Consider the following 20,152-nt stretch of genomic DNA (forward strand, 5'->3'; position numbering starts at 1 on the left):
CTTCCTGGGGCCAGCGCTTAGCATATCAGTAAGAGAGGACATCAGAGCCACAGGGGCATATTATGGATGCCAAAGCGCTTTTGATTCGCTTCTCCATGTGCGGTCCCCTCCCCCACAGTAAATGTGGTTGAACATTTTATAATGCATAGGCCCAACCTGACTCACAGGGTTTGTGTTCAGAAGCACCCAGCTAAACATATGACTGCATTGCTCTCGCATGCCTCTTCGTGCAAAGCAGAAACACTGGTTGAAACTAAATAATTGGCCCCTATGGATTCCTCAGTCGTCCCTAACTTAGGACAGTGTTCTGTGTGGGGGAGCAAAGGGTAGACCATTTGAGGCCATGACTGTCACAGGGAGCATACGTGACCAGAGGGGCCGTGACATCCGAGTTAGGTACTGACCACCTCCCCAGGGCCCTCACGCAGTAGGTCCGTGACTTACCCTTCACTTGGGAAGAGACGTGTCGAAGGGCGCCCCTGAGCGGACTGTCAGCATGGCCCACGCTTCCCTAAGAGAAAGCCACGCCCGGTCTGGGAAGCGTGAGGGGCGCCTTCCCCCCACTCAGCTCACCTGTCGCACTTGGCCTTCAGGATCGGCTGTACTTCGTCATGGAATATGTCAACGGCGGGGACCTCATGTACCACATCCAGCAAGTAGGAAAATTTAAGGAGCCACAAGCAGTGTGAGTATTTTAAGTCCCTTAGTTTAGACACACAGCAGCCCCAGCTGGAAACTCCTGGCTGGATGAGATGCAGGTGGGCTCTGCCCAGTTCAGGGGAGGGAGGGCTGTCACCTCTGGGGGTGGGGGGGAAGGTTTATTGGCGGGGTCCATCTCCGTGTGTCCTAAGGAGAGGGTTACGTGCTTCTTGTAAGTGGGGATGTGGGCGCAGTCCGCCCTTGTTGGTTGGCTCAGCCCCTCTGCCCCTCAGTTACTGGACTCGTGGTCATGCGCACCCACCACGCCCCAGGCAGCGGGATGGTGAAGGCGTGAGCGGCCCCTGCCCTGGGAGCTCACCCTCTGGCCAGAGTGGGGGGACTCACTCGACAATTGTAACGCGTTGCCATAACATTAAAGGTGGCCCAGGACACCATGCAAGCCCCCAAAAAGCGGGGGGTGAGGGAAGAGCATCCTGGGGATTGCCCATCGCAGAGGCTCAGGATGTGGAGGGGCAGTGGAGGGGGTACTCAGGTGACACTCCCAGTGGGTGCCAGGCCGGGGGACGGGAAGGTAGGTGTGGCCACGAGGAGGGGGAGATGGGAGGGCGGTATGGCTGGTGAACTCTATGGAGAGCAGAGAACAAAGGGAGGGACTCGTGTGTTTGAGAACTCTCTGGAGGAAGAGAACCAGACGTGGCGACTGTGCGGGTGAGCAGAGAGGAGCCTCTTCGTGTGACGCCCATTTTAAGGGGGGGGGGCAGCCAGCCAGGAGGAGGGGGTTGGGGGGGGGGGAGAATCAGGAGCTCCGTTTGGAAGGTTTCATTGGGACGCGCCTTGGATGCCAGGATGGGCATCAGCCACGTGGGAGAGAGACCGGCTCCAGGGAAAGATGGAGAGGATTCCGTCCAGAGGGCAGGCGTGGGTGCCTGAGAAGCCATCCCCCTTCTCGGGGGCCAGGAAGCCCCAGGCAGCACAGGGAGCAAAGCTGACACACAGCACTTCCTTCCCCTCCACGGGGACGCCGGTGGCGTGTGTCCCGAGGGCTCCCGTCTGCACGTGTTCATGGGACTCTGGCTGACGTTCATGGGAGAGTTGAGTCGGGGACGCTGGCCTGTGTGCAGGGCCTGCCCCGGGGAAGGTGGCGCAGGCCGCTGGGGAAGTCCGCTAGCAAGCGTAGAAAACGTGGAGGCGGGTTTCCTTCTCCTCCGTTTTCAGAAACGCCTGCCCTTACGCCCTCGCTCGTGTCGTCCGTCGGAAAGCCTTGGTGTGCTCGGACTGCCGAGGGAAGCAGAGCTAAAGAGCATGGCGCGGAGTAGCCACCTGTGTTATAAAGTGACAGAAAGGGCCAGTCCCCTTTCATTGTATTTGTGTCGCCAGGAAGGTTTTATTTTTAAAAAGATAGAAAAGCACGAAAAATATTGTCCAAGCCGCCTATAATCCATCTCTTATTTCTCTCCGATCTCTCCCCTCTCCCACCAGCCCCCTCCCCATACACACACACACACACACACACACACACACACACACACACCGGTGAGGGGTTTGGTCCTTGTGGTCGGGTTTTCTCGGCTCACGCCGACGTCTGTGCTCACCTAGGCCTCCTGGGTCGATGTGCGCACAGGCAGTTCTGTGGCTCCTCAGACTTCAGAGCTTCCTGAATACGATACCAATTTAAAACATCTCTCAGCGTTTATCCTGCGTGTTAGACATGCACCTACGAATGATTCTGAAGTGACGGCAGCCGCTGCTTTCTATTATGAATTATTTAGAAGGGTGAACTCGGGCATGAGTCGGCGTGTGTCCCACTTACCCCAGCGCTCGGGGTGGAGGTGGCGGTGAGGAATGCAGCTCAGGAGCTCACCATACACTCCGCTTCGTCTTCCAGGAATAGCCGTGTGTTTAACACGGATGTGTTCTGTTCACGAGGAGGAACGTGGAAATCGGCTCTGCCGCAGTCCCCATCGGCTCTGGCAAAGAGCAGTCTAACAGCCACTCTTTAAAATATATATATATTGATTGGTTTCAGAGAAAGGAAGGGAGAGGGAAAGAGAGAACCATCAATGATGAGAGAGAATCATGGGTCAGCTGCCTCCTGCACGCCCCCTACTGGGGATTGAGCCCACAACCCAGGCATGTGCCCTGAATGGAATCGAAACCCTGACCTCCTGGTTCCTGGGTTGCCACTCAACCACTAAGTCATACCAGCCGGACTAACAGCCACTCTTTAAGAGATTGTATTAGGGCCCAGCCAGTGTGGCTCAGTGGTTGAGTGTCAACCCAGGAACCGGGAGGTCAGGGTTCGAATTCCCGGGCAGGGCACATGCCCGGTTGCTAGCTCAATCTTCAGAGTAGGGTATGCAGGAAGCAGCCGATCCACGATTCTCTTTCATCATTGATGTTTCTCTCTCTCTCTCCCTCTCTGAAATAAATAAAAAATATATTTTAAAAAAATTTTTTGAACAAAGATTGTAGTAGGAAATTCTCTTATAAGTTACCTGCCCACCTGCCCCAGATGAAAAGTGCTTGTTTCTGGGCAGGACCTAAACCCATCTGGTTGGTTTTATTAGCTGTGTCATCTGTAGAGGGAGTCAGAGCAATGAATGGCAGAGGGAAGGGGGGGGCGGGGGCTGGAAGAGCAGGCGTGGGGCGACGCTATCTCTGACAATCTCTCACTTCCCCGGTGCCTGGACTGGGTGGGACAGGGACCAAGTCTCCAGAAGTCCAGAGGAGCCTGACCAGCTTTTTCTCTTGCAGATTCTATGCAGCAGAGATTTCCATTGGACTGTTCTTCCTTCATAAACGAGGAATCATCTATAGGTGCGTGGCGAAAATCCCCCACCCTCTGTGCAGTTGAACATTTGGCTGGACCCCTGGGTCTCTGTGGGCGTGTAATTCTGGGATGGGGACTTTGTGGAGTCCATGACCCCCCCAGGCAACAGATCCCTGCTGGGACCCTCCGGACGATCGGAACCACCTTCTGACCTCAGGACCTCACATATCCGTCTCCTTTCTGCTTCCCACAAGAAAACATGCTTTTCTTTCCACCGACCGCTCCCCCTCTGCCTTGGATGCGGGAGGGAGGTCAGAGGGCGATGGAAACAGGATTTCTGTGAGACCCTCAGCTGGATGAGGACATGGGGAAGGGGGTGAGGCCAGGGAAACGCTCCTGAGTTAAATCCTTCTGGTTGTCAGCTGTCACGAAGGTCTGGTGCCAAAGGGAGAAGAATGTCTTCCAGCATTGAGTGGAGAGAGATGGAAAGGGCCTGTGGTCCGAGGCAGGAGAGGGGACACGTGTGGGACCCGTGGGTGGTGCTGTACCTGTGGTCTGCACACCTGGGTCAGACCCCTCTGCGTGGGATGCAACTAAATCGGACGACTGGCCTGTCCCAGATCTGCTAACTCGGAATCTCTGGTGATCCTTGTGCAGCCAATGGTTGGGGACTCACTAGTTCGGCCATTTAGTCGTTCATTTAACACCCATCTATTAAGAACTTCCTGTGTCCTGGGCACTGTATGTATTAGGCTCTGGAGATGAAAAAATAGTAGTTTCTGGTCCCGACTCCCCTGGTACTTGTAGTTCATGTGCCGCTGAGGCGGCAGCTCGTCAGATATGCGCCTCAGTAGCTGCAGAGCGAACCGTGCTCCCCACGCGGTGGGCAGGGCGCTGACGCTGTGCCGCTTCCCCGCAGGGACCTGAAGTTAGACAACGTCATGCTGGACTCGGAGGGGCACATCAAGATCGCCGACTTCGGGATGTGCAAGGAGCACATGATGGACGGCGTCACGACCAGGACCTTCTGTGGGACCCCAGATTACATCGCGCCGGAGGTAGGGACCCCCATTCTCCTGTTTCCTAGACCAGCGCCTTCACACTGCAGCCACTGCTCCCTCCTGGGGTGCGGAGCCGTCCTCGAGTCACTGTGTGGGCCTGTGACGGCAGAACGCACTACACAGCGAAACAGGAAGTAGAGACACGCACGCTCGTGCCACCTAGTCGGTGCACGCCTTGTGTTTTGGATCTTTGCTCTCCTATGTGCACGGGTAAGCCAGTTGCACAGTTTCATGGTCACGGTCCAAACAACTTAAGAAGCTGGGCAGGGAAGGAGGGCTCTGGCTTGTCAGGATGTTCCTCGTGGGAAAACTGGGTCAGATGGTGGTTCCGGCCCTGGCTTTTTCGAGGAATAGGAGTGATTAGTGCTTAAAGGGCCCGTGGCATTGACCGCGTGTTTATTCTGGGACGAACGCAATGTGTGGCTCTGAGCAGAGGGGCTCTGAGGTCTGTGTGCTGACAGCCGAGGCCGCGCTGCTTTTCTTCGTGATGCTGCGTGTGGAGTGCTTTTCTTCCTGGGCTGTACCCAGGCGCCGTGCAGCCAGCTCTGCCCACACACAGCCCGCGGGCGGACCGCCGCTTCCCGGCGAGCTCCCGCAGCTGCAAGGGGGTGGTTCAGAGTCAGGCCAGCCCGCGGCTTTCCATGGCAGCTGGTGACGGCTTTATGGTATTTAGTCAACATATCATCCCTGGTATTTCTCTCGGAGGCAGTCGGGACAGTGGGAGTGACATGAGAGTAGAAGTCAGACCCCGGTGAGCTTCCGTCCTGACTCTTATGTGCAGGCTGTGGGAACTCGGGCCAGCTCCTTGCCCTCTCGGAACCCGTTTCCGCAGGGCGAGCTGGGAGAATGATAAGTTCCAAGCAGCATTGCTGTCAGGACTCCAGTGCCTAACACGATGCTTGGCACCTAGTCAACCCCCAGGAGTGGCCATTATTCCGGAAGGGAAACTGATGCATATCCCTTTGTTAAAAGCTTTTTGTTGGTTATATTCCTAGAGCATGTGGAAACGTAGAGTTAGACTATATTTTTAGAAACTTAAACTCTGAATTACATGGGCAAAAGCATTATGTTATCTTGATGAGTAATTTGTTGGGATTTTTCTCCCAAAAGAGCTCACACATTAGTATCCCCAGGCATAACATGAGCTTAAATAGCCCTATTTTCAAAGATGAATAGGAAGATCTTACAGTAGAAATACCCCCCCACCCCACCCCCGGGCCATGTCATGCTAGGAACCTGGGAACAAGCTTTCAGACGGAGGGATCCTGAGGACACCTGGCAGAGAGAGGGATGCTGGGAACACGCCCTCAGAGAGAGGGATGCTGGGAACACGCCCTAGAGCAGTGATGGCGAACCTTTTGAGCTCGGTGTGTCAGCATTTTGAAGAACCCTAACTTAACTCTGGAGCCGTGTCACATATAGAAATTTTTTGATATTTGCAACCATAGTAAAACAAAGATTTATATTTTTGATATTTATTTGATATATTTAAATGCCATTTAACAAAGAAACATCAACCAAAAAAATGAGTTCGCGTGTCACCTCTGACACGCGTATCATAGGTTTGCCATCACTGCCCTAGAGAGAGAGGGATGCTGGGAATGTGCCCTCAGAGAGAGGGATGCTGGGAACACGTCCTCAGAGGTGGATGCTAAGAAAACCAACTTTGGGCCTCACAGTCCCCGGAAGATAGCATGGGCTGGCCCCAGTACCCTCCGTGTCCGCAAGCCTCATTGCTCTCCTTATACTCACTGCACAAGCAAGAACAAAGAAAGCCCCCTGTTCATCGAGTGTCTACTACGTGCCAGACACCTTACATACTCTCCCTCCAGTCCCATACCCAGCCCTGGAAGGGACGTAACATCAGGCCCCGGTTGCAGGGCAGGCGCCTGCAGGGTCAGGAATGGTCTGAGGCCACCTTACTAGGAGATGCTGGTGTCAGGCATCCACCCCTGGACCGCCTCCAGACCTCTGCACGGCCACCACCCTAAATGCTGCTCACACCACAGGGAGTCACGTGTTCAGAGAGCACTGCGCATGCTTTCCTGGGCGAGCGGTGCCACCAGGGTGCAGGGCGATATCAGACGAGGGCCTGACCTCAGAGTGCTTACAGCTTAGGGGCGGGGAGCCCCGTGCATACGAGCAGGAACCGAGATAGGTTTAGGTTCCAATCAGCCTTCACTGAGAACTGAGCGGTGCTGCTCTGGGAGCTCAATCAATAGTGGCTGGAGGTTGTTTCCCCTTCGGCCAGCGTTTTCCTCCTAAGGGCCCCCAGGGGTCATTGTGGGGTGGAGAAAGACCATCTAGGGTCGAGGTTTCTGAATTGGGTCAAAGGTTAACATTCTCCGGTCCTCTGTGTAAATCGTCCTGTCAGGTGGAGGCAAAATAATTATCTTAGATGGCATTTCCCTTAATAGGCAAAGCAGAGGCTTAAATAGTTATGGCTGTTCGTTCAGAAACCTTGAAATGGATTAGACCACAGCATCTCCTCAACCGGGAAGAGGAGCTACGGCGGAAAAGGTCGCCAACAGGTGTGATTTTGGAGTTGAGATGGTCGCCCGCGTAAGGGGCGCCAATCAGAAAGTAATACCTGGCCATGCCCACGTGTTCAGTGGTTAGAGTACCGGCCACACACTGAAGGGTCTCAGGTCCAGTTCCTGGGCAAGGGCAACTACCTGGATTTCAGGTTCTATCCCCGGCCCTTATCAGGGCACATCCGGGAGGCAACCAATCTCTCTCTCTCTCTCTCTCTCTCTCTCTCTCTCTCTCTCTCTCTCTCCTCCCTCCCTTCCACTGTAAAAATCAATGGAAAAAATAACCTCAGGTGAAGAATAACAATAAAAACCCGATTCCTGAAGCCAACTTGAAGTCTACCCTTTGCTTTGACCTGGAAAGAATTCTCCGGGTCAGTGAGAGTCCTTAACAAGGCCACACAGACACTCTATCTGGACTTCATACCCCACCAGAAAGTTAGTGATGTGGGTGTCTGAGAGCCAGCACTCAGATGTGATAGCCCATCTTTTCTTTGACATCCTTTAGGCCAAGTTGCACATGTGGCCAAGTTCCAGATGTGACCCATTCCTCCACCTGAACGGCAGTCAGAGCCCTGAGTCAGGGGCGGCCCCCGGCACCTGTAATGCGGTCGGTGACTTGGGATCTCACTGCAGCTGTTAAGACCAAGCAGGTCCCTCAGAAGCCAAGGGTGAACCAGCAACACAAGTCCCTCTCCCTCACGTGCATCCATTAGTCGGGTGTTTAGCAAGTGCCTACTAAGTGCCTGGGCACGCTGGGCAGGAAAGGAGAGCCCAGAAGGGACCTGGGAGGAGGCTGGGGCTGGGGGCAGTTAGAAATACTGTCTGGGTTTAGAGACACGTGGGTTTAGAGACGTGGCGAGACAGTATTCCCCCTGCCAAGAACAGGTGGCACCTCCAACACGGCTGAAATGACCAGGAGAAGTCTGCGGGCACCTTGGCCACTCCATGGCTGGCCAGCCACAAGCAGAGGTGTAAACCCCTGGGAGTGTGGGGGCCGGATGAGTTTAGAGCTGACGACCTGTCCTTCCAGCCTAGCATTGCCCGTGAGTCTGCATCTTTATGTCACATCTGCCTAATGGTTCAAGTTGACTCTGATATCTATTAAGAGAAAGGTCTCCAGGTAAGATTCAGCCAATGGGCCATCAGCTGTGACCTCTCTTCTGGAGGGGTCAAGGGTCCCATCTGGAAGAGCCACATATTAGAGACGGGAGGGAAAGAGAAGACCAAGAGGTGTACACAGAGGCAGAGAACCAGGAGGCTGTAGCGTCCACCTGGGATGTCCTGACCTTAGGTGTCCACGTGGCTCCCTCCCTCACCTCCTTCCAGCCTCAGCTCAGATGTCCCCTCGGGGAGGCCACCTTTCCTGACCATCCTGTTTAAAACTGCAAACCTCCAGCCCACCCATACCCTGACCCCGTGGCCCTGCATCCCTTCGCGGCACTCATCAGCTGCTGATGCACTGAGGTATTCGTTTCTTATCTGCTCCACACAGCAGAACCTTGCCTCCTTCCTGGCCGAGCCCCACCCCCGGGTCTGAGGTCCCGCCCCGGGTCTGGAACCCCGCCCCTGGGTCTGAGGTCCCGCCCTGCAGGCAGATGCCTTTGGGACTGCTGGGTGCGACATGCTGCATGCCAAGGTGCGGCTGTGGCACAGGAGACCAGGGGCAGAGCTGCAGGCTCAGAAGCTGCTGTTGGAAGGGTGGTTCCCAAGGCTGCCAGGGGCTGAGGCAGATGGCAGGGGGTGGAGTGCAGAGGACAGCCAGGGACCCTGAGTGCCCGAAGGTTGGCGGGACATCAGCCCGGGTCCCCCAGACAGCTAAGGTGCCCCCAGGGTTGCATCCTGAGGCCTTTCCTGGCCGTGGGGGAAAGGGTTGTAGAGAGGGACAGAGGATAAAAGGAGTAAAAGTTAAATGAGAAAGAGACTCAGGCGGTGCCCACAGCCAGGCAGCCAGGCAGTAAATTACTTGGCAGACGGAGAAGAGCAGGGAAATGAGGTGGAGAAAGGCCAGGCGGCTCCGGCCACCCTGGGATCCGTGCCTCTGAATCACAGCCCCACACGCCCCACACACCTGCACGGGCGCGAGCCAAGAAAGCACTGATTGAAGAAAGAGGATGATAAACCGAAGGGCGCCTTTCTTTCTGTCAAAGGCAAGTTTCCTCCATGGAGGTCACGAGCCAGTGACTCCACTTCGCAAGAGACATGAAGCAGCGCTCACCCGCCCAGAAGTATTTAAAGAGCCGAGGCCAGGCTTTTCCTTGGGTTCCTCCTTAAATTGTGTAACTCTCCCCAGGTCTTTTCGAGGAATTGTGCCGAGTGCATCAGCTCATATACTCAGTTGTCTGCTTGCAGCTCTTTAACTGCCTCCCAGCTGGGCCTCATCTGGGCACCTCCAAACCCCAAACAAAGAAGAGGAATCTGCAAATCTCCCAGTAGCTCCTGCTGGGTAGCCTCAGGCAGAGGCTAAATTAGCACCTCCTTAGAGATCCAAGAGCCAGTGTACCCAGTGGTCAGAGTGGGACCATCCAGATTACAACTCCTCAGATCCATAAGGTACACACTCAGGGGGCAGACTCAGTGAGCACCAAAGCCCCACTGAAGCAAGTCTTGCCCCATAAGGGTGTCTCCAGCACAGGAGTTCTCCCACCATAGACACAGCTGATTCTCACAGCCAGTTGGCCTGGAGGTCAATTCTTCCCAGTGATACCAACAACAATCAAGGCTTAACTACAACAAGACTGTGCACAAAGCCCACAAAGGGGTGCACCAAGAGTGTCCACCTCAGGTAATTGGGGAGGCTGAGCCACTGGGCCCTATAGGACACCTAGCACAGAAAGCCACTCTATCAATACAGGGAAGCAGCCAAAATGCAGAGAGAAAGAAACAGGTCACAAATGACAGAAATGGAGGAAAGCAAACTACTGGATATAGAGTTCAAAACCACGGTTATAAGGTTTTTCAAGAATTTTCTAGAAACCGCCGATAAATTTAGTGAGACCCTCAAGAAATCTAGTGACCCTCAAGGATATGAAAAAGGACCAACTAGAAATTAAGCATACACTGACTAAAATAAAGAATATTATACAGAGTTCTAACAGCAGACTAGAGGATCGCAAGAATCAAGTCAAAGATTTGAAATACGAGGAAGCAAAAAACACCCAACTGGAAAAAGAAAAAAGAATCCAAAAACTTGAAGATAGTGTGAGGAGCCTCTGGGACAACTTCAAGTGTACCAACATCCGAATTATGGGGGTGCCAGAAGAAGAGAGAGAGCAAGATATTGAAAACCTATTTGAAGAAATAATGACAGAAAACTTCCCCTACCTGGTGAAAGAAATAGACTTACAAGTCCAGGAAGCGCAGAGAACCCCAAACAAAAGGAATCCAAAGAGGACCACACCAAGACACATCATAATTAAAATGCCAAGAACAAAAGACAAAGAGAGAATCTTAAAAGCAGCAAGAGAAAAACAGTTAGTTACCTACAAGGGAGTTACCCATATGATTGCCAGCTGATTTCTCAACAGAAACTATGCAGGCCAGAAAGGAGTGGCAAGAAATATTTAAAATGATTCAAATATTCAAAGAAATATTCAATAGCAAGAACCTACAACCAATATTACTTTACCCAGTAAAGCTATCATTCAGAATTGAAGGTCAGATAAAGAGCTTCACAGATATGAAAAAACTAAAGGAGTTCATCACCACCAAACCAAACCAGTATTATATGAAATGCTGAAAGGTATTCTTTAAGAAGAGGAAGAAGAAAAAGGTAAAGATAAAAATTATGAACAACAAATACATATCAACAAGTGAATCTAAAAATCAGGTGAATAAAAAATCTAATGAACAGAATAAACTGGTGATTATAATAGAATCAGGGTCATAGAAAGGGAGTGGACTGACAATTCTCGGGGGGAAAGGAATGGGGGTACAGGAAGAGACTGGACAAAAATTGTACACCTATGCATGAGGACAGGGATGGGGTGGGAACCGGGTGGAGGGGAGCTATAGGGGGGAAAAAGAGGAATAACTGTAATAATCTGAACAATAAAGATTTAATTTTTAAAAAAAAAGAAGGAAAAAAAAAGCTTCTGCAGTCAAACGAGTGTGGCTCAGTGGTTGAGCATCAACCTATGAACCAGGAGGTCATGGTTGGATTCCTAGTCAGGACATATGCCCAGGTTTTGGGCTCAATCCCCAGTGTGGGGCGTGCAGGAGGCAACCAATCAATGATTCTCTCTCATCATTGATGTTTCTATCTCTCTCTCCCTCTCCCTTCCTCTCTGAAATCAATAAAAATATTTTTTAAAAAAACAGAAAGCTTTCCCAGCCCCATCCTGGCTGGGAGGCCTTCCAGTGTGTGTAGCCCGGCTGAGCGGGGAAGGGTGGATGGCCTTAGAGTACCATCTTCCCACCGCTGTGGGCCTTGGGCCGGGCAAGAGACTCGAGGCTGCCCCCGGCCCCTTGCATTCCTGGTCCTGTGCCCAGGCAGGCAGAAAGCTCCTGCATAGCTCAGTTTTATCAGACAGGCAGCCATTTATAACATCCGACACCCCCCCAAGCCGTGGGCTCATGTTAGTATAACCGTAATGATCATGATGACAGATAGCAGTGCACTGAAGGCCCGCGGCCCTGCTGGGTCTGTGCTGGCAGCTGACATTCAGCCTCCCACGTGCTGATGGCAGCCCCTGCCTGGGGTTTCAGGATGCCAGGCAGCTCCCCACCCCCACACCGGGCTTGGCTGGCAGCCTCCATTGGCCCACAAGTGCCAGAGACACCTGCCCCGATGGGGGCAGATGAGCCCGGGCCGGCTCCTCCCACAGTAGTTGGTTAGAGTGTCACCCTGTACACCAAAGTATTGCGGTTCGATTCCCAGTCAGGGCACATACCAAGGTTGTGGGAGGCAACCAATTGATATTTCTCTCACATCAATATTTCTCTCTCCCTCTCTCCCTCTCTACTTCCCTTCTTCCCTCCTTCTCTTCTCTCTAAAACCAATAAACATATCCTCAGGTGAAGATTTTTTTAAAAAAAACACCACCACCAGTAAAACGCCGATTGTTAAAAATAGATCGCAGGGACTGCTTTTAATATAGTTATAAGAACAGATTTCATTCATGTACTTTTCAAATATAGATGCTAAAGTGAAATAATGATTTCAAATCTCTTTAATCCTCAAAGCCCTTTGATGAATATTTTGTTAATCCCAGTAGGAGTGATTATATATCTTTGAAAGGTACAAATCGTATTTTTAAGACAAATTTGTCACTATTCTGAGCACCACCTGTTAACTGATGGGCTTCAGGCAAGTCTCCCAAACGCTTACCCCTCGGTTTTCTCACCTGTAAAATGGGAACAACGGTCATTGCTGTCTCATCGGGTTATACAAAACATGTGGAGACTATCGGGCGGGTGGTAAGTGCTCAGCAGGCGCACTTTCATTCTCCCAAAGACAGTTTCTGTGCTTCTACTTGGCCAGGACAGGCGGTGGTCCAGGGGTTTCCTGTCTGGGCCCTGGAGGGATATCATTTCAGGTCACTAGGTAATGACTAGAGACTCATTTTGGCTGGGTTTTTTAGTGCTTCGTGTGTGTGTTTTCCAAGTTTTCAGGAAAGAACAAATGCCGTTTTAAAAAGCAGTGACGGCCTCCTTGTGGGCCCCTTTGTGTGTCGTTTTCTTGTCGAGGAATAAGCCACAGAGACACCCCATCCAAACCCCGACCCTCTTGTCATCGCCTGCACTGAAGTGAGCCACAGGCTGTGCCTCGCATCCCATTGAGAGAAATGGCAGCACTGCCTTAAAGCAACAGGGATGGGCAGACAGACAGGGAGAGTGGGCCAATAAAAAAATGTGTGGGCCCAGCAGGCGTGACTCAGTGGTTGAGCATCAACCTGTGAACCAGGAGGTCACGGTTCAATTCCTGGTCAGAGCACATGCCAGCGTTTCGGGCTCGATCCCCAGTAGGGGGCGTGCAGGAGGCAGCCAATCAATGACTCTTTCTCATCAGTTTTATAAGACAGGCAGCCATTTATAACATCCCGACACACCCCCAAGCCATGGGCTCATGTTAGTATAATCATAATGATCATGATGACAGACAGCAGTGCACTGAGGCCCGCGGCCCTGCTGGGTCTGTGCTGGCAGCTGACGTTCAGCCTCCCACGTGCTGCAGGAAGTCTGCCGCCCGAGCCCCTGTTTCTGTCTCTCTCTTCCTCTCCATTCCTCTCTGAAATCAATAGAAATATATTTTTAAAAAATACCTTGGGCCCTACCTGGTTTGGTTCAGTGGATAGAGTGTTGGCCTGCGGACTGGAGGATCCAGGTTCGATTCCGGTCAAGGGCACATGCCCGGGTTGCATACTTGATCCCTAGTAGGGGGTGTGCAGAAGGCAGCCAATCAATGATTCTCTCTCATCTTCGATGTTTCTATCTCTCTCCCTCTCCCTTCCTCTCTGAAGTCAATAAAAATATGTTTAAAAATGCCTTGGAACATTTCTAAGTCAAATTCGTATGCAAAGTGGCAGGACGGTCCTGCCGAGTACCTGTTGGTATGTCTTCACCTGGAATCCTGGGGCGTGATCCTGGGCCTGGGGATTGTGTTAGGTGCGCAGCCTGCCTGCGAGGCAGTAAAGCCAGTGTTTTAACAAGCCGGCTAAATGAAAAGGACACTCTAATCACCATACCATTCATCCTGCCTAACAATAGTAACAATAAGCCCTTAAGATCACCTGATATCAGGACCACATTTAAATGTTCCCACTTTCTTTTTTACAGTTGGTTGGTTAGAACCAAGATCGGACAAGGTCTGAATATTACATTTTATGTCTTTTTTAAAGCATTTTGAAACTTCAGTCATTCAGCAGCTATCATGGTACCTCTGTGAGCAACACAGGAAAACGAGAAATTTTACTTTAGTCCTCTTTTTCTTTTTTTATGATGATGATGATTATCATCATCATCTTCTTTATTACTTTTAATGAAGTTCTGTTACTTCGTTTGGTTATCTTATTTATGAGACTCATGCTTTGACCTCTGCTTTTTCCAAATATTAAATCCACCTCAGTGCCCAGATATTTTCCTCCAATGAGGATAATTAAATCGACCTCAGACAGTGCTGTGGCGTCTTGGGGGGGGGGGGGGGGGATTTGGAAGACAGGTTCCAAATAGGTTTGAGACAATGAATCGTGGGGTGACAGTTCTTGGCATGCCCAATTTGAGGGGCGCTCTTCCCTGGGTGTAGAAATCAAAGATATATCATCACCTCCTCATTTGCAAACAGTGTGAATGCCAACGTGCCTGATTTACCTGTCCGAACGCAGGCTTTTTGATTTGCCACTGAATATAATTGATGTGTTTGTTTTCCCACAGATAATCGCTTATCAGCCGTACGGGAAGTCCGTGGACTGGTGGGCCTATGGCGTCCTGTTATATGAAATGCTGGCTGGGCAGGTAACGTTTCCCTGTGTTTTCATGCTTGTTTATCACCATCCAGTGTGAACACTTCTGCTCCACGGGGGCCGAGAGAGCAGGACCCGGTGGTGTGGCAGGACAGGCCTGGTCTGGCTCCCCAGCCCGGGTGAAAGGTGGAGAAGCGCCCCTTGAGAGAGGATTGTATTCAGTCTGTACAGAAATTCTCTTCCGATCACAAAACCTGAATTGAAAGCTACCTCCTGGAGAATAGGCAGGGTACGGCTGTCACCTTACCCACAAAAGCCCCCTGCCTGTTGGCGACAACATGGCCTCTGTGAGTTTTCTTTTTTTTTTTTAATGTTTGTATTGATTTCAGAGAGGAAGGGAGAGGGAGAGAGAGATAGAAACATCAATGATGAGAAAGAATCATTGATTGTCTGCCTCCTGCATGCCCTCTACTGGGGGTTGAGCCTGCAACCTGGGCATGTGCCCATGACCAGAATCAAACCCGGGACCCTTCAATCCGCAGGCTCTATCCACTGAGCCACACCGGCCAGGGCTAGTTTTCAGTGGCTCAGCGCTGGGGTAGGTCCCTGCGGGCTTGTCTGCAGAAATCACCCGGTGCCGCCGTGTGTATCCACTGTCCCTGAAGACGTGTCATGGCTCCTCCCTGCCTCCGCTCATCTCACCGTCGGCAGCTCACTGTCACGTCGGCAAAAGTCCGATGAGGCTGGACGTCCAGCTAAGAAAAGGCAGATGTGGTCTCTGGGGAATGTGCATCTAGCTGATAGCCGAGTGCGTTGCTGCTGTCATGGCACTTCTAACATAATGGCCCCGAGGTCTGTATCGGAGTAAGTCACACTCGCCGTTTTAACAGGCCGCTCAAAGCCTCAGCGGCTTAGCACACGGCACAGGCTTCTTTCACATTCTGGGCGCAGTCCTCCGTGGTGTGGGGGAGGGGAACTCGCATCCACATGGTGATTCAGGGACCCAGGCTTCTTCCGTCCCTTGGCTCCACCTTTTAGGGCCTTGAATTCTTCCACTGACTCCTCATTATTCAACCGGCCAATGAGGAGAGAGCAGGAGGACGGAGGCAGGAACGTCTAGGGGCCAGGCCTGGAGGTGGCACTCGTCACTCCTGCCTGCACCCCAAGGGCCACACAGCCCTGATGAGATGCAGGGCTGAGAGGGGCATGTACCTGTGAGCCCGGCAAGGGGAAGGAGGTTCGGGGAGCAGCTACCAGGTCTCTGCCATTATACCTAAGAACCGTTGTGTGGAGGCGGCTTTTATAGTTGCCAGCACTCAAGTACTGGTGACAAGGAGTTGGACCCTCCGTCGCCAAGAGCACGAGGTAGGAGAATGGAAAGAAATGCTTGTGTTGAGCAGAAGATCTACTCCCGAAGAAATCTTTGTTTCGAGGGGGGTGGGGAAGGGAGTCAACCCTTTCTGACAAGTTACATCCATGGACTTGGTCGTTTATTCATTCAACACATACTTATTGAATGCACGCTTTCTGTGGTAACAGCCATGGACAGACATGACCTGTACCTTCATCAAGATTACAGTATAAAGAAAGCGAGACAGTAGACATGTTAAAAAAAAAAAAGGACTATATAATATTTGAAAAGCTAAGAAGAAAAGTAACAAAGCAGGACAAGAACATAAGTGTTGGGGCAGGATTGACATTTTAGCTAGTGTGGCCGAGGAGGGCCTTGTGTACAAATAAAGTTAAAATGAGAAGGAAATGAGGAATGTCTGTGTGCATCTCTGGGGGAAAGCACTCCAGGCAGAGGGACTGGAATGGCACATGCAAAGGCCCTGGGGTGGGATTACGTTGCGTGTTTATTAAGCCAAGGAAGGGAAGCGCCAGTGTGGTTGGAGCAGAGTCGGGAAGCTGGAGAGGGAGTAGGAGAGGAGGCCTGCGGTCAGAGAGGAGGGGAGCCCCAGGCCATGTGTGCAGGGAGGCCACTGCAGACCACTGGCTTAGACTCGGGGTGGGAGGCCACTGGTGATTGGTCCTTTATGTCTCTCTCATTGCATCTTACACCTCTTAATACTAGTCTTTTGGATATTAAAAGATAGAAGGTACCAGCCTTCACGTGGTCATTATTTCTCAGGGATGGTAAGATTTGATTGACATTTTAAAAAGCCGTCTGTGTATTATTTAGGTTCTCATCCCCAGTACAATGTTGGTTTCAGGCCCAATACTTCCGTTTGTAAACACAGAAAAGCAGGTTATGCAGAACAACTGTCAGGAAGACAACAGCTGGCAGAACCCACGTCGCCTGCTCCTCAAGTTAACTTCCCCCTTTAGGAGTTGGACCGTGAAATTGGGCTGATTCTCGGCCCCTGGGAGCCGGGCTGCTCCTGAAAGCACAAGGGCCTGAGTTCCCCTCCTGGATGCCAGTCGAACGTTCTGACCCTCCGCCCAGCACACAAGCCTGCTTTCATGAAGAGGCCCGTCTGCATATGCCAGCAAAGGAAACCGTAGAGTGGAAATGGGCTCTGGTCCAGGGCACGTTACAGGATGTGAACGGAGCTGTCTCCTTATTGGCCGTCTTCCTTCCCCTCCAGGCCTCCTGGGTCTTCACTCTGCAGGGAGAGCTGGGAAATGCTGGCTCCCGCAGGGCGGGCCCCTCTGGGGTGCATTGTGAGGTCCCGCCTCACCTGCAGACTGGTCCTCCTCATCCCCCAGAGAGCACAGGGTCCTCCCACTCCCAGCGGCTCCATAGACATTCTGACCCATTGTCATGGTTTTCCATCCTGTCTCTCAGTCAGCCTGCCTTCGATGGTCTCTGGAAGTTTCCATAATCTCCATTGAAAATGGTGACACTCTAAATATGGCGCCGCAAGGCAGCCCACATTCAGGCGCAATGGCAGACACTGCCGCTATCCCTCAAGGCCAGGGGTGGGACCCTTTTATCTGCCGAGGGCCATTTGGATGTTTATAACATCATTCTGGGGCCATACAAAAGGATCCATTTAAAAATCAGCCTGCTATATTTGGTCAGACATTAATTAACTCACCCTAATGCCTTGGCAGGACCAGACCAAATGATTTCGCAGACCTTATACGGCCCGAGGACCGGATGTTCCCCACCCCTGACCTAGACCTTCACCGCTCCTGCCACAAACACGGTGTTTTCATTCCAGAGCGCCCCCCCCCCACTTCCTAGTTTTCCTCTCTGACTCGATGCAAATTTCAACATATTCCTGGGCTGTGACTCAGCCCAAAGGATAATAAAGGCTCCACGTGTATTGCCCACACCCACCCCCCCAAAGCTGCTGGAACTCGGAGACCCAGCCGAGGGAATACTGTTACTGAAAAGTAAGACTAATTATAAAGTTGCTGGTGGGGTTGTGGCCTAAATTTGTCCTCTGTAATCAAGAGAGCTGACGATGAGCAGAAAAATCTTTCCTTGCAGTTTCCTTCTCATTTGCTTTATTTACGGTCAGCAGCCAGGGGGCCGTTCAGCATACGCAGCGGAGCCTGCGGTTCTGATTGCCTGACAGATACGATTACGTGCAGGCCTAACTGGTGTTTCCCTGGCGCGCTCATGAGCACAGCGGCTCTGGCGCTCAGGTGTTCCTCCTCCAGGGCCCCGCCCGCCTGCTCTGCCCTCTGCCCTCTGCCCTCTGCCCTCTGCCCTCTGCCCTCTGCCAGGCCCCTCCATGCTATGCCTTCATCCCTGGCGAATCTGTGCTCGGTGCTTTATCCTACGACACCGCCTGATTGTCCTTGAGTTCTCCCCCGCCCCCACCCCCGCCCCACCCTGGTCACCAGTGACCACTTCCTGGTGAGGGATTTCAGAATCATTTTGGAAAGAGGGATCCATCATCCCTCGTTTGTGTGTTTAACATTCACAAGTTACATATTGCCAAGGAAGGCACCCCCAAGCCAGGATGTTAGCTCAGCCGGAAACACCGAGTCCAGATCTGTAGAAATTTAAGAAACAATCATGGGAATGCGGGGGAGAGGGGAACGAAGCAATACCCAAGCGGTCATGTCCTAAGTCCCTGGGCCACACATTGCCCCCCGGTGTCCCCAGGCTCCGTGGCTGGCCTGTCTGAGAAGGAAAATGAATAATTATAACTTTTCAGCATTGCCCTGCCTTCAACGCCTGAGAGCAAATTAGCATATGTGGCCCTCACTGGGAGGTTACAGAGCATCGGCCCTGGACCAAAGGGTCTTGGGTTCGATTCCTATTCAAGGGCACGTATTCTCTTCGAAGGAAGTTTCTCTTGGGCCTGTGGCCTGGCTCATCTGTGGCTCAGCCCTGCCACGTTCCTGCGCTGGTGCTGACGTCCCCCAGGAGGCTGGTTGAATCCCTGCTATCTGTCGCTGTCCAGCCAGGTACCAGCCGGCCACCTCTGGCCAGCGTCATGGGCGGGACCTATGCAGTGGCATGGGCCCAAGCTGCATAGCTGGGCTGGTGCTCTGCTGTCGCCACCTTGACGTTCTAACAGTTACCTCACGAGGCCCACATCTTCCCTCGGCTCTGAGACCCACAGTGACGTAGCTCGTCCTGGCCAGCGGCCCTGAGGGGCCACAGTGTGAGTTGTCGATTGGTTATCCAGAGCAGAGCCTGTGCCCTGCTCACCTCCAGGGCACTGGAACATTGCAGGGTATCCACTCACAGCGAATTCGAGAAAGTGGGATCCCTGTAGGTGTGCAAGCCACAGCCCCCACAGAAACCACACCACATTTGTTTTAGTTATGAAAATCTCCTAGGCCCGTGTTCGGCAAACTGCGGCTCTTTGGCCCCTTGAGTGTGGTGGCTCTTCCACAAAATACCACGTGCGGGCGTGCACGTACAGTGCAATTGAAACATCGTGGCCCATGCACAGAAGTCGGTATTTTGTGGAAGAGCCACACTCAAGGGGTCAAAGAGCTGCATGTGGCTCATGAGCCGCAGTTTGCCGACCACTGTCCTAGGCCCAAGCTCGGCCACATGTAGGGGTCGCTTTTTAGGGAAGATGCGGTGTTCCGTGGGTGTCATGTAACAGGTGGCCGGGAGAAGTAGGCTGCGTGATATCGGGCTGAGAAGACTGTGGGATGGACTGTGGGGCTGGCCTCCACTGTCCCTCTTGCAGGTGCAGCCTCACCCTCACGCCCACCCACCCTGCCCTGCTCTGTCGATAGAAGTAGCACCTCCCCCTGCTGGCCCAGACCACCATCTGCTGCCTGCACTGCCCAGTGGGGTGGCTGCCTCCAACGGGCTTGCGAGGTGGGCATCCCAGAGCCACGTGACTTCTGCCCATGGAACCCCACCTGGGGCAGGCTGCCCCTGCGCTGCTCTGAGTCACCCTCACCCACCTGCATGCTTCCCCCAAGTTCGTAACGTTCGTAACACCGGGCACTTACAACCACTTACAACCGGAAAACGGGCCTATTTATTTCTATTTTTAGACACACACACCAAAAAAGCATGAGTGGCAGCGGTCACCCCATACCTGGTCCGAAAGTGGGGTCCTTTATAGGCTCGGCATCTTCCCTCTGTGGGTGTGGCTCCCGTGGGCCGGCCTTGCTTCCAGCTCCTGTTCAGGGCGGGGCTTGGGGCCGAGGAGGAAGGCGGGGGCCAGATGAACGGCTCGGGGTGGTTTGTGAGTGGTGGTTAGGGGAGCGCTCTGCTTAGTTCCGCTACTCTTCTACTCGGGGGAAGATGTTTGATGAGAAGGGACCGCATGTTGGTTTTGGTCCATGGTATCGTTTAAA

At 52.6% G+C, this 20,152-nt stretch overlaps 1 protein-coding gene across 7 annotated transcripts in view; it reads left to right on the forward strand.

The window, feature by feature from the left end:
• Nucleotides 1–20,152, forward strand: part of PRKCA (protein kinase C alpha) — a 291,799-nt gene that overhangs the window by 251,601 nt on the left and 20,046 nt on the right. For all 7 annotated transcript variants that reach the window (XM_036339873.1, XM_036339874.1, XM_036339879.1 and 4 more), the window contains 4 exons: nucleotides 594–685; nucleotides 3,415–3,477; nucleotides 4,350–4,488; nucleotides 14,394–14,474. In XM_036339873.1, coding sequence (XP_036195766.1) covers nucleotides 594–685; nucleotides 3,415–3,477; nucleotides 4,350–4,488; nucleotides 14,394–14,474 — 375 coding nt within the window. The remainder of the gene's footprint in view (nucleotides 1–593; nucleotides 686–3,414; nucleotides 3,478–4,349; nucleotides 4,489–14,393; nucleotides 14,475–20,152) is intronic.

This window comes from Myotis myotis, unplaced genomic scaffold (assembly GCF_014108235.1).
Source record: "Myotis myotis isolate mMyoMyo1 unplaced genomic scaffold, mMyoMyo1.p scaffold_m19_p_17, whole genome shotgun sequence".
Classification (NCBI taxonomy): domain Eukaryota; kingdom Metazoa; phylum Chordata; class Mammalia; order Chiroptera; family Vespertilionidae; genus Myotis; species Myotis myotis.